At 44.2% G+C, this 13,170-nt stretch overlaps 1 protein-coding gene across 1 annotated transcript in view; it reads right to left on the bottom strand.

The window, feature by feature from the left end:
* Positions 1-3,312: 3,312 nt before the first annotated feature.
* ABCC1 (ATP binding cassette subfamily C member 1) overlaps positions 3,313-13,170 on the bottom strand; it is a 48,335-nt gene continuing 38,477 nt past the window's right edge. The window contains 10 exon segments of the mRNA XM_048320465.1: positions 3,313-3,954; positions 5,134-5,328; positions 5,886-6,052; positions 7,245-7,403; positions 8,359-8,505; positions 9,495-9,596; positions 9,971-10,097; positions 10,590-10,789; positions 11,644-11,954; positions 12,779-12,986. Coding sequence (XP_048176422.1) covers positions 3,846-3,954; positions 5,134-5,328; positions 5,886-6,052; positions 7,245-7,403; positions 8,359-8,505; positions 9,495-9,596; positions 9,971-10,097; positions 10,590-10,789; positions 11,644-11,954; positions 12,779-12,986 — 1,725 coding nt within the window. The 3' untranslated portion in view covers positions 3,313-3,845.

Genomic DNA, 13,170 nt, shown 5'->3' with positions numbered 1-13,170 from the left:
GAATTTGGCCACGAGGAATTTGCATGGTTGGAAATGCCCTCCTCCCTGATCCCTGCAGCACATGAGGAAAGCAGCAGGATCTCACCTGTTGACCTGATGGTTCATCCCTGGTTTCCTTGTTGAGCGCAAGTTGACTCTTGGATGTGCCACCCTGGTGCTGCAGAGCCTCTGGCATGGTCACCTGTCAGATGTTGCTTTAACAAACCAAAGCAGAAGTAAAGCCTTCCTGGGCCTCCTGCAGTGTCTGCAGCCAGAGCTGTCCCCAAGTTTCTCCTCAGGAAACACAAGATGACAATGTGACAGACAAAATACCGTGAGATACTGCTCTTTACTGCAACTTTTGTCATTACCTCATTTTCTAGAGAGCTGAAATAAAAATAGAATCAGGTATTGAAATAAGTCTCTTCAGTAAACTTCAGTAAACTAAAGCAAATGTAACACAAAAAGGGGCAATGGGGAGGGGATGGGAGAGTTCCAGCTGCAAGAATTGGCAACTGATTGGCAAACCCCAGCAGTTCCTTCTCCAACAGCTGCTCAGTGGCTTCTGCACCCAAGTCAAGAACAGTTTACAGTTCCTGCTGCACAAGTCCCTAAGATACCAAGGTCCAGTGCCTGCTGTCACAGGGGCTCAGGTACCAGGAAAGAATTTTTTTTCCCTCTACTTTCTCCAAATCTCGTACTTGAGGGCACAGACAAAACAATTCCAAAACCAGATATGAGTTACGAGCACTCCGAAGGTTTATCAATGGACCTCAAAAACAGGAGCATTTAGAAATACTGAGATGGGTATTTTTCCTTTTTAACTGAGGTCAAAGAGGGACAGAATTGCCCATGTTGCTGGGTAATTCTGAAACAGACATCTTTTAGCATTCCATAATCTCCAATATAAACATCTTTAAATGCTTGTTTTCTGTTCCTAGGTTGGTAATGAAGAGGGAAGGCAACAGGAGACAATAATCAAAGCATACTTTTACACTGCTGACCTTTGAAAGGGCACAGCTCTGCTGTCAGCTAACCCAGACTAAGAACAAGCAAAAATACCATCAGCTTTCACACATCAAGTTGTGCTGAAAAGGGAAAAGAAAAGCAATTCCCAAAATGACATGTGAAAATCCCACCATGTTTCACATGTGCTGGAGTCCCCAGAGATATGTCCAAGTACTGTGATGAATCTGGAGCTCAAGTCTCACAGAAGTTATCTGGAAGTTGGTTAAAGCAAAATATATAAAACAGTTAACACTTGGAGATAGCATGTAGGAGAGAAATGCTGCCTTAAAAAAATCCTTGTCCCATGATTCCAATTTTAAGGCAATACTGAAACTGGTAAAGCCAGAAAATAAATCAAAGGTGTCGTGCATTGATTTACACCAAGTTGATGCCAAACACAAACTGTGCAAGTCACACTCCCAGTGCCCCAGATGGTCACAAGATGCACAGGAATGCCAAAATGTGAAAGGTGTCAGTGACCCAAAGCACAGTTGCTGCTGTGCCACGTCGTCGTCACACCGCGAAAGGATCTTCTGTGGGTCAGGACTGGGAACACTTACAGAAGTAGCTCTGTTGACACACATGAAACAGGGTGGTTTTTTCAGGTGTCCTAAAAATTCTGAGCTGTTTTTTTGGCAGAATCAGCTTTTCCAGATGTGAGAAATCTTCCATGTTGCAGTAAACAATGTCAGGCAAGATACATCAACATGCACTGAAATCAGATACAGTAAATTCAGCTGTACAGCAGCTCCCTTCCCCGTTCCTTGCCAGGGGTCTCCCAAGGATGGGGCAGAAGGGGAGGATCACAAAGTGTTCCTGGAGGATGCCTGTTCCCAAGCAGGAGAGGTGTCTCAGTGGCATTCACAGTTTCTCCTCTGGGTCTCTGCAGGGAGCTCCATCTCCACCTTAATGTACAACACCAGCCACACCCCTTACCCACAGACCCCCTGCTCTGCCCTGGGGTACCTGCCCCCTACTCTGTTCCTATAAAACACACACTCCAATCATTCCACCCTTCTGTCCATCACAGTGCTGCACAAGTGTTCCAGGATTTGAAGAACTAAAACCCACAGCTCCTCCCCAAACTCCCCAATCAGCCCCTGCTCATTCCATTTCCAGAGAGAAAACTCACACCAAGCTCAGGAGACGTGGCAGACACAGGCCATGGACACCACTGGGGGTGACAAAGGTCCACAGCACTGTGACTCCTGCTCTGCTGATCCATCATGATGACCTGGGCTACTCAGCAAACCACAAAATGAGCCAGCCCTACCACAGCACAGTTATCTGCACTCATGGCTTCTTACCCACCACCCTAACAACCCCAGACATCAGGCCGAGCAGAATGATTAGTCTAAGCAGGATCAGCAATTTCTATTTTCAAGGCAAAAAGCTAAACTGACAAAGCAAACCCTTTGTCAAACACAACACAAGAAATAACACATTTTCTTTCAAACAATTTTTTACTGCAAGTTCTTTGCAAATATTTGCATTGTCATTACAAAAAATACCAAAGAAATTTCCAGTCTATTCAATTTCAGAGAGTCATAATTTACAAAAAAATAAATAGCTTTACTCTAAGAACAACAATTGTCTAGTATTAAGGTCAGCAATATCAATCACAGAAGTCCACATTCTCAGTGCTGTGTATTTGGATCCATCTGACTTAGTTTGCTTTCTTCCAGCATTTTCCTTTAAAATAAGACTAGTTAGAACATTAGAAAAGTAACTTTTTTCTTACCACAGAAAGATGAAAATTCAGCATGGCTCTTGAAAACCAGACTCCATTGCTAGTTTAATTGTTAGACCCTTCCAACACACAACTTTAAAAAACACTAATTTTTTTTTAAACAACTGTAACAGAACATTTTCCCACAAAATTTAAGAGTCAACAGCAGCAGCATGAAGGGCATGTTTCTTTGATATAAGGCTAATGGTCCTTGATGTGGCAGAGCTGCTATGAAAGCACAGAACTGCCAAAGCCAAGGGTGTTACAATCAACGTCACCCTGAGCCTGCAGCCTCTGCTCAGGCGAATCCTCACTCTCAGCCTCGTCCCCACAGGTGGCACCAGCACTGGGCACCCCAGCTGGAATTCCTGAGTGAGCTGGGTGTAAGATCAGGGACTGCACACAGCAATGCACCAACTGCTGCACCAATTTGGTTTTGGAGTGATTGTCATTCTAGACATGCTTAAATACTGCTTTGAAGTTGACTGTGCTTTTTCACATCAGCACTACTGACATTACAGTGAACTTGCTGCTCTACGCTGTAAACACATGAAACCTTTAGGACAATGCATAAAGCATCAACCATGTACAGTAAATGCCATAATGAGAAAGTCTGGCACACATTTTATTTCACAAGAAGAAAAATCTTTGGACTATAGTACTATATGCCACAAAATGTTCCAAGTGCATCCCACAATAGATGGCTCATGAAATGAGGAATCCACAAACAAGCAAATAACTAGCATTTGCAAAAATGTTTAAAAAAAAAATAAAAGGGAGGGAACTTCAGAACGTAAGAGTAGATGAGAAGAAAAAGCTTTTCTGAACTTCTCTGATGAATCACTCAGCCGTACATCTGAGCATATAATGACAGATTTCAGGCAAAAAATAGGAGTCTCTGAAGTGTCTTGCACCATGTGCTTCTCCTAAAGGTGGCTAAAATCAATACTAAGGAGAAATAAAGTTTAAGAAAAAATTGTATCTTTATGTTTCTTCCATTGCCATGCTCTGGCTAACTTCACTGTGTCTGAAACTCAGCTGTGTGGTTCAGTCCAGCTCAGGGGAGAAGATACAGTTCTCCAAATGTATCACCTCCCTCTTCCCCACAGTAAATAGCCAAGTTCAAATGCTACACCAAGCCTGAATCTTTGGCCATGCTATAGAAAATGCCTTTTTCCTGAAGTAGTTGGTCTGGGGTACCACACTCCACCACTTCTCCTCTCTCCAGGACTAACACTCTGTAAAACAAGGAGATGAAAAGAAAAAAAAAACAAAAAAAGAAAAAATGGTCACAAGAAGATCCAGAAAGCCAGTGAACATGGATATATGTGTGCAGACAGAGACTGCAGCATAGCCATTATTTGCAAGTGAAGACAGTGCTGACTGTATGAACAGGCGAGGTTCTCACTGCAATGGTCTGTGTGCTGCATTGTTTATGTAGCACATGGTTACCCAGCCATCTGCAGACAGCCAGGAGACTCTGGACTGCACTCTGAGCCAGCCAGAAACAAGCTGGCAGCACTTCTTGTCAAGGTGTGAGAGGGCCTGTAAGACCTTGCAAGAGCTGGGATAAATAACCTTCCCATAACACCACCCCACACCAACTGCTGTTACACAGCTTCTGTGACAAAACAAAAACATGCAGCTGGGACAAGGAAGTGCACGAAGTCAGCGGTCAGCTCACTGCTAAACACTGTTGCAGCTCCCTCCACGGATGGCCAGGCACTGCAGAGATGGTCACCAAGCCCTGGCAGGGGCTGCTGCCTGGTGTCACCACTGCCATGGCTGAACTGGGCGCTCGCCTGCTGGCAGCACTGCTGGGGCTGCGGCTGGCACGGGCAGTGCTCCTCCCTCTGATCTGTCACTGCTGACAGCACAAAGAGAGGGCTACAAAAGTACACTGAAATCCTACCACTGGTCACTTTGCCATTCTGTGATAAAAGGGACAAGAGAGCTAAAACTGAAACACAAGACAACAACTTGGCCCTCAACCACACCTTAGCAAGGCAGCTGAGCTTGAGGGAGGCTATATGAACTATAACCAGCAGTGATGGAAAGTGAAAACACCAAATAAACTTCAGAGGGCAGGATCTGCCCCTTTGGATTCCCCATGCTGTCTGTGCCTAAATTAGGGCAAGACCCAAGAACAGACTCCTGTCCTTGCCTCTCTCCCCTTCCCAGTTTGCCTAGGCAGGAACAGCACAACAGCAGTGTGACAGAGGGACAAGAGGAGCTCCCCAGGCCAAGCACAGCCACCACAAGCCAGAACGTGCACACTGTACCCATCAAACCAGGGATCCCAGCAGCCCTGTGCAGAGGCAGCTAGAAATGAACCAGTAAACATCCAACTAACACAAAGATTGTTTGAGCACAGTGCAGATCACACAGTCAGCAAGATAAAAGCAGTATCACCTTACCTCGTGTAGTCCATGATCGTGTTCAGACGATGTGCTATAGTTAATACAGTACACTCTTCAAATTGAGACTTTATAGTTGACTGTATGAGCTTATCTGTTTCAAGATCAACAGCAGCTGTGGCTTCGTCCAGAACCAGGATTTTGGACTTCCTGAGCAGAGCTCGTGCCAAGCACACCAGCTGGCGCTGTCCCACACTGCACAGATGGGATGGGGTGGGGAGAAAAGTCAGAACAAGTTTGCAGCATTAATTGGTATTCATTTTGAAACCTGGCAATTCCTTGTTCTAAAGATAAGGTCAGTCTTACTATTTCCCTGCAGAATATCTAACAGCTTCTGAAATTACATCCCCCTCAAATGAAGTCCTCGCAATGCAGTAAGAGAATACAAGTGGTTTCAGCATAACTGCATCAGGCTGATTCACTGAATTAGTGCAGTGTTGAGGACTGGACTTAAGTGGTTTCTACAAACTGAACATATAAAACCCTGTTAAAGTGCAAATAGCAAGTGAACAGCTTCCTTAGAATAACTGCTGCTGCTAAAATGCTTTCCAAGGGAATTGACAAACCTCAGAGCATTCCAAGTATTTCTTAAATTATTTGAAATCCCCAAACTCAAGAGCTAAAACATGTTGAATAAAACCTAGTTGGTTGATTGCCTGGTCACACATTAAGAATTCTCCAGCTGCCTCCCCAGATTCTCACACAGGCCTGGGAGGTATTAGAATTTTCACAAGCACAGTTCTTTGACCTACCTGAGGTTCTCGCCACCCTCAGCACACTCATGATTCAGTTTATCAGGAAGGGATGATACGAAGTTCTTCAGGTGAGCCAGTTCCAAAGACCTCCAAATGTCTTCATCAGAGTGTTGGTCGAAAGGATCAAGGTTCATACGCAGAGAGCCAGAAAACAATATTGGATCCTGGTCATGGAAAGAGGTAATTGACAATGTACAAAGAACATGGCAAGTGCTCCAAAAATATTTCTTAGATAACAAAAGGAAACAACATGTACAGATGCAGCTGCAAGCATGCTAATGCAATGAATTTAGGAGTGAGGGCTTGTTTTCTTCCAGTGACAGGTTATTCTCCCTCACTCTTATTCCTTACTCCTCTTGGGGGCCTGACCTCTGCCCTCTGCAGATTCTTTCAGTCCAGACCTTTCCATTAGTTAGGAAATCGTGAATTCAGAAAAAAACCCCAACAAAACAAACAAACCAACCAAAATACCCAAACCCCAGCCAACTTTCTTTTTACTGGACCAGTAGGCAACAAAAGAGGCCCTCCCTGCTCAACCTTCTGTCAGCAGGGACTACTAGGTCAACTCTTCACTTCTTACAGAATTAACCATCTGTAAATATTTCAGAACTCTTCAGCTGCAGTATGAATGAAATTACACCTCTTTTTCTCTTGGATAGGAAGAAATACTACTTTGGAAATACTGATGCAAAGCAATCAAAAGGAGAAAGTGAGGTCCCCTCCAGATTTCCAAAAGAAGTGGTGCAGAAAACCTTTTACAGTGAGCTCACTTGTTTTTGCCAGTCTGCTGCAATGGTAATTATTAACATCACATTTTATAGTCTTACTTTGAATCAGAACAGGCAATAAAGGCTACACAGTAAGAACAAAAAGACTTGAGACTAAATCCAATGCTCATAAAGCTGTATTTCCAAATGTTTAAGACTATCAAACCCACAGTTGCTGGGCTAGACTGGGATGGTTATGTACAGGTTTCTGTGAAAGAACAGCACTGATAGCACACACTGTGCCCAGTTCACAAAGGGATCCCAAGCAGGTATTCAGCTGGGATCAGCCCTTCCCATTCAGGCTGAGCTGTCTGTAGCATGTAAGTGATCAGCTCCTGAGTCCAGAGGCCAAGGTTTTACTTCCACAACACAGCTCAGCCACAGCCAAGCTCCTACTTGTTAGCTGGCACAGGCAAACTGAAACCAGCCTAGGGAGAAAAACTTGGTTTCAAGTCCATGAAAGAGCAATCTGAAGTGACTGAATTTCATAGCACACATCAGAGCAGAAGTAACAATTTTCTCCTCAGTACTTTATGGAAACATCACTGTTACCCAAGGAGTTCTGGTAGTGGCAGGATTTTGCACCTACCTGGGGGATGATGGTGATCTTGAACCGCAGGTCATGGAGCCCTATCTTTGCGATATTAATCCCATCAATAATAATTTCACCTTCAGCTGCTTCATTAATGCGAAACAAACCCAAAGTAAGTGAGGATTTTCCAGCTCCTGTTCTTCCAACTATTCCAATCTGTTGGGAAGAAATACAAGAACAACTTACTGAGTTAAAGCATTTCCAAGCATTTCCACCTGAAACCAACACATTTTCTGAAGGCTGTCTTACTTTTGGGGTTACCCGCACACCAAAAGCTCTCAGTTTCACACTGTACATTTCACTTCCCAGTTAGACCAAAGTCTTGATCAATTCTTCTCTTTTTTAAAAATAAATATAAAAGATTGCTACTTTGGTGGGCTGATACACTTCTTGCCATCTGCCCATTCCTACCACTTGAGGTAGCATTCTGCTACCTGTACTTATTTGTAGGTAGAAAGTGTGCACTCAGGAGAAAACAAATGCCCAGCTGGCTACCACAAATAAAGAAGCTGGATAGTAGATCTGTCACAGCTACCTTTTATTCTGCTGTGCAAGATCACACTATTAACAGACATCAGAGAATCCACACGGGACTGGGGTAGGACACGTGTGAGCGCACGGGCAAGGAAGAAGGAGGAGAAACACACAGATCAGCTTGGCCAGACCCAGAGAATCTGCTCTGAAGTCCCATTTTTTCCTGCAGTCTCACCTTGCAACTTCTGCCTCACTAGATCAGACTTCCCCCCTCTGCAGGCTATTTTCCTGAGATTATAATTAATCTCTTTGCAACCTACTTCTCTTTGCTTACAGCAAAGAAATTAGCAAAATTCCCTGGGAAGGGGAGAGAAGACAGGATAAACCTCATCTCCCAGTGAAACCAGGCCAAGTGATACTTGGCAGCCCCACACAACAGTGTCTCTTTATCCATGATGCAAAACACACCTTGCAAAGGCTGAGAGCCCACGACACCTGCAGTTTCAACAGGGCTGATTCCACAGAAGCTTTTCTAGTTCTTAAGAACCACAGACACACAACAGGGTTAAACCTCTCTTTTGCTTTTGCATGCAGACCTGTGAACTGCAATGCTCTATTATGAATTCAGAGTCATTACCTTTTCACCCCCATTGATGGTAACATTTATGTTTTTCAGAACCAGATCCAAGTCCTCGCGGTAGCGCAAACCGTAGCCTCGGAACTCCACCTTCCCTTCCTCGGGCCAGCTACTGGCTGGGGCCGTTTGTTCAATGCTCCACTCAGCCTGAAAGAGCCACACAGACACCTCTGATCAGCTCCTGCTTCAACCAACACAGGCTCAGAGGACTCACAGAACGCAATTAAGAAAAATCCTTCTTAGTGTGTAATTTGCAAAAGGAACTGTGATGAGAAGAGAGGGAGAGAATTACCTCAAGACAGATGAAATGGTGTGTGCAGCCAAGGGCTTGGCTACCTCAAGGCCCACTTGCTGGATAAATTTTCCTCTTGCCAATGGCAGAATCATGCAGGCAGCACACATTCAGGCAACCTGTCTGTACACCCCACCACAGCAAGGAAACCTCTGGGGCAGCCACATGTGCAACTAGAAGCAGTTTAGCTGGGACTGGGCACTAGAACATTAATAAGCTGGTAAAAAGCTGCTACCTCAGCCTCCCACAGAGGAGAGAAAGGAAAGAACACACCCCACTGCATTCACTGCCACTGCCAAATAAAAAGGCTTTTAAATTTATAAACACTGGTCTGCTACCAGAACTCAAGAAAAAATTCTAGGAAGGGTCTTCATAATGTTTGGTTGCAAAAATAGTGACCCAGGTCAGGTTCAAGTGATAAGCAAGGCAAAGAGAAGCCCCAGGGAACTCTGTAACCATAAAGGGAACAACTGCAGATGAAATGAGTTATGTGATTTAAATCAAAACAAAAAAAAGTAAAACCTTTTTATTCCCCATACTGAGTGCAAAAAGAGAAACAAATAAAAATGTGATGTTTAAAGACTTAGGAAACCAAAACATTTGTACAGACCTACTGCTTAGCCCAGGATGTAAGAGCACATTTCCTAAACAGCACTCTGTAAATACCAGAGGATGCAACACAAAAGCGCCAACAGGAACTCCCCACTGAGACCCAGCCTGTCCCTGGCAGGCACTCACAGCCCTGAGCTCTGTCCCACCCCTCAGCTCAGAGCACAGGCCCACCCTCCAACCCATTCAGTGGGCAGCTGAGACCTCAGAATAGGGCAGTGACTTCCACAAGTACCTCCTTCTCCATTTCAGCGTATTCTTTGACTCTTTCAACAGCAACAATGTTGGTTTCCAGCTCAGATGACATGCGTACCAGCCAGTTCAAGTAAGCTGTAATCTGCGAGAAGGAAAGAAGTCAGAGAGCAGTTTACACTAAATAGGTTACCTGCAATAAATGAAAAGCATGGAACAACCAAAGCATTGCAATTTCATGGAATGCATAAACACAGGCAAGATCTTGACTAATCAGTGCTGGACAGGAGGAAAGCCCAAATGCCTTTAAGATGCAGGGGACGAGACACCTTGGCCACATCCTCTCCCACAGGGAAGGCACAGAGGAAACTTCCCAGCATCTTCTCAGACACTATTCCTAATTATTATTTTCTATGTTCCTTGTATTAGTTTTCCATCCAAAGCCATATCAAGGTTCTGACTTTCTGATGCAGTCTAACAATTCAAAGGTTTTGCTCTTTTTAAAAAAGGCCAACTTACCTGCAGTGAGTAGGACACTGAGAGGCCAACCAGCCCCGCACTGAGTTTGTTGCGTGCAATCACTGCAAACAATGCTGCAAACAGGACAATGCAGTTCCCCACGTACTCCAGACGCACAGCCAGCCACCTGCAAGGCACAAAAACATCTTTCCAGTACTTCACCCACAGAGATCAGGGATGTGGACAACAAATGGTCTGTCACACATCTTTTTAATGTAAGATTCATAATATGGCATGTGTGTCCTGCTAGTGACACAGGCACTGCAAGATATGTGAGGTTCTGCTTCAGCAGCATGTGAACCTAGAGGCATCCAAAATTAATGAATGTTTCAGGTGCATAAATTCCTGTCTTAACTACAACTGCTTTCTGGACACTGGGATCAATAAATCAAAACTTTTTAAAAGAATATAAGCCAGCAGTAAGGCAGGAACTCTCAGAAAGATGAGAGATTCAGAAGTAATTTTAATTTCATCACAGAAGTTTAAACAAAACATCTCTGAAACTGATTTATCCACACAGGCCGCCCTCCCCTGGATAAGTATGCCAAGAGCTGTGACTGATAAGGAGCACAGCCAGCAGATCCATGTCCTCCCCAGATAACTGCTGTTCCACTGTTACCTGTTTGCAACAATGCTTGGATAATAAGCTTTCTGATTCTCATCCACCTTCATGTCGTTCTGCTTGATGAAACGTTTCTGCTCCTCAAAGGCTCGGATGACACTGACTCCCAGCAGAGTCTCATTGAAGTGGGAATACACAGGAGAACGACTGACGGACTCAAGGCGCTTGAGCTGCCGCGAAGTGGCCACATAAAATCTCTGCAAATCAGAGTATGAGAATTATGGTTACACCCAGACTGTGTCTGGAAAAACAAGGGGAATCATAAACAGTTCCCTGCCATCTGGGCTGTTAGTGACAGAGATTCAACTTACACATGGAAATACACACCCCTCTCCAACACCTTTAGGCCTAAAAGACCATTGCATACATTCTGCTGCCTTTAAACAACTGTCAATCAAACCATCTCATGCCAGAGCCATTTTCTCCTCTTTCTTTTATCAGAAAGTTTAGTTCAACCATATAAAACACACACATCACCACTTTTAAGGTTTACTCATGGAGCCAAATGGGTTTACTAATTCAAGAGCCAAACCCCAGCTGTTCTCTTCTATCTGTGCAGGCTCTACCAGTTTCTAGGAGTAAAGCCACAGTGAAGCAAGCACACCCTGCCCACACAGGACAGGAGTGAAAGGCTGCCACCCACTCTCTTGCTCTGTAGACAACAGTCTGATGAAACAGGCACATGAGCAATACAGACACACACCCCTCTAAAGACTACTCTCATATTTGGAAAGAGGTTTCGGAAAAGCCCATATGTTTTCCATATTTGGGCTCTGAGCATCAAGCTGTACAATATTTGCCACAAAATCTAATGGCATTTTTATAAAGTAAGTATCAAAGGATTTACTTCTGCACAGAGGTCATTTTACACTTGACAAAGGAAGGAAAGGCTGTGCTAACGTCAGGTTATCAGTAAACCATGCAAAGCACAGTCAGTCAAGCATGACTCAAATCCAACACATTGAAATCCTTCCTAGTGCAGAGTAAGAGCTGTCTTAAATAACAGAAGATGTGACTGCTGGTCCTGGTTCCCCCAGGTAACACTCTTTACCTGCACAAACAAGTAGACAAGTCCCAGGGGTGGAATGATGACAGCAGCTATAGGTGTGGCCAGCAGAATGATGATACAAGCCCCAATCACGTTAAATGTGGAGCCCATGAACATCTTGATGATGGGTGGAATGGTGGAGTCAATGGTGTCTATCTCCTTGGAGAAACGGTTCACTAGGTTCCCACTGGGAGTGCGTTCAAAGAAACTCATTGGAGACCGGAGCACATTGTGCAGCAGGTTGAGGTGCAGGTGTCGTGATGCAAATATTCCTCCTATTGACACAACCATGGAGTAGCCAAACACAGCAATACCTAGAAAAGGAGACTCATTTTTAACTGCTGCCACCTCTCACACAAAACATTTTCCTCATTTTGTTATCACTGAGCATTAGCATGTCTCTAGTACAATAATCCTGAGAACTAGGGTTCATTTCAGGTAGACTCAGCAAATACACCAAGTAATTAAAAAAAAAAAAAAAAATCAGTGAAAACATCACATTCCTTTCATGGAAGAAGTTGCTTCTCCATTACAAAAATTTGTGTAATATTTGAACACTTTCCCTGAGTAAAAGTCACTGAATTTTCACTTGGCATTTGTTTTTTATTGTGGGATTTTCATACCAATTCTGAAGTGGGGTACTTGGGGCGTTGGGTTTCATGGCAAACAAACTCTAAACCACAAAGAGGACACAAAACAAAACATGACTGAAGCAGCCTCTCCACAGTGCCCTGGATGGAGCTACAAGCAGCCAGAGCAAAGCCCAGCCAGAGCAGCTGAGCCAGGCTGGGGCTGCAGGGAGGCAGCACAGCCATGGGCTCTGGTGACAAACTGCCCCTGCACACCAGGCCAGCACAGTCTGCTGACAGGCCAAGGAGCCACTTCTCAGATCAGACATTTTGTCACAATTCTGGTTCATCAACCAGCAAAACACTTCTCACTTTGTACAAATGAAAGAAAAACTGCATTTACTAACTGAATAATTTTATAGGTTGGTTTTCTTGGTGTTTTTTAAATTCAGGTTTTTCATCTTTTACAAAAACCCACACTCAAATCCTTAGCAAAATGCTGCTGCAGGCACCAAGAGCATTAGAAACACTGAATCAGCAAATCTTAAAATACACAAGACCAAGCAAACCTTGAGAAATTCCCAGTGCTCCATATACTCCCAGTCTGAGAGTTCTGTTCTGCTGTGTCCCATTGATAGCAGGATCATCTGTCCATAAACTCAGCCAGTAGTTGGAAGCCAAGGAGGCTATATGATTACACATAAAGAGGAAAATGGCCAAGAAAGACATAAAGACTCCAATTGCTTTCATGTAGTCCCAGTACACTGTTGCCTTTACCTAAAGACAAGACAAAAAGAAATACTCATTTTGCAGCTAAGTTTCAAAGCAGCAACACCCCCTTCTCCAACACCTATTTAAAGTCAGTATCCCTCCATCAGGCCATGAAAACACAGCAGCTGCACTCTGGAGAGCCACTGCTTGGGAACACATGCTGCAAAGCATTCCATGGAGACATGCCAAA

This window comes from Corvus hawaiiensis, chromosome 16 (assembly GCF_020740725.1).
Source record: "Corvus hawaiiensis isolate bCorHaw1 chromosome 16, bCorHaw1.pri.cur, whole genome shotgun sequence".
NCBI lineage: Eukaryota > Metazoa > Chordata > Aves > Passeriformes > Corvidae > Corvus > Corvus hawaiiensis.
This window is presented reverse-complemented; position numbering and strand designations above follow the sequence as displayed.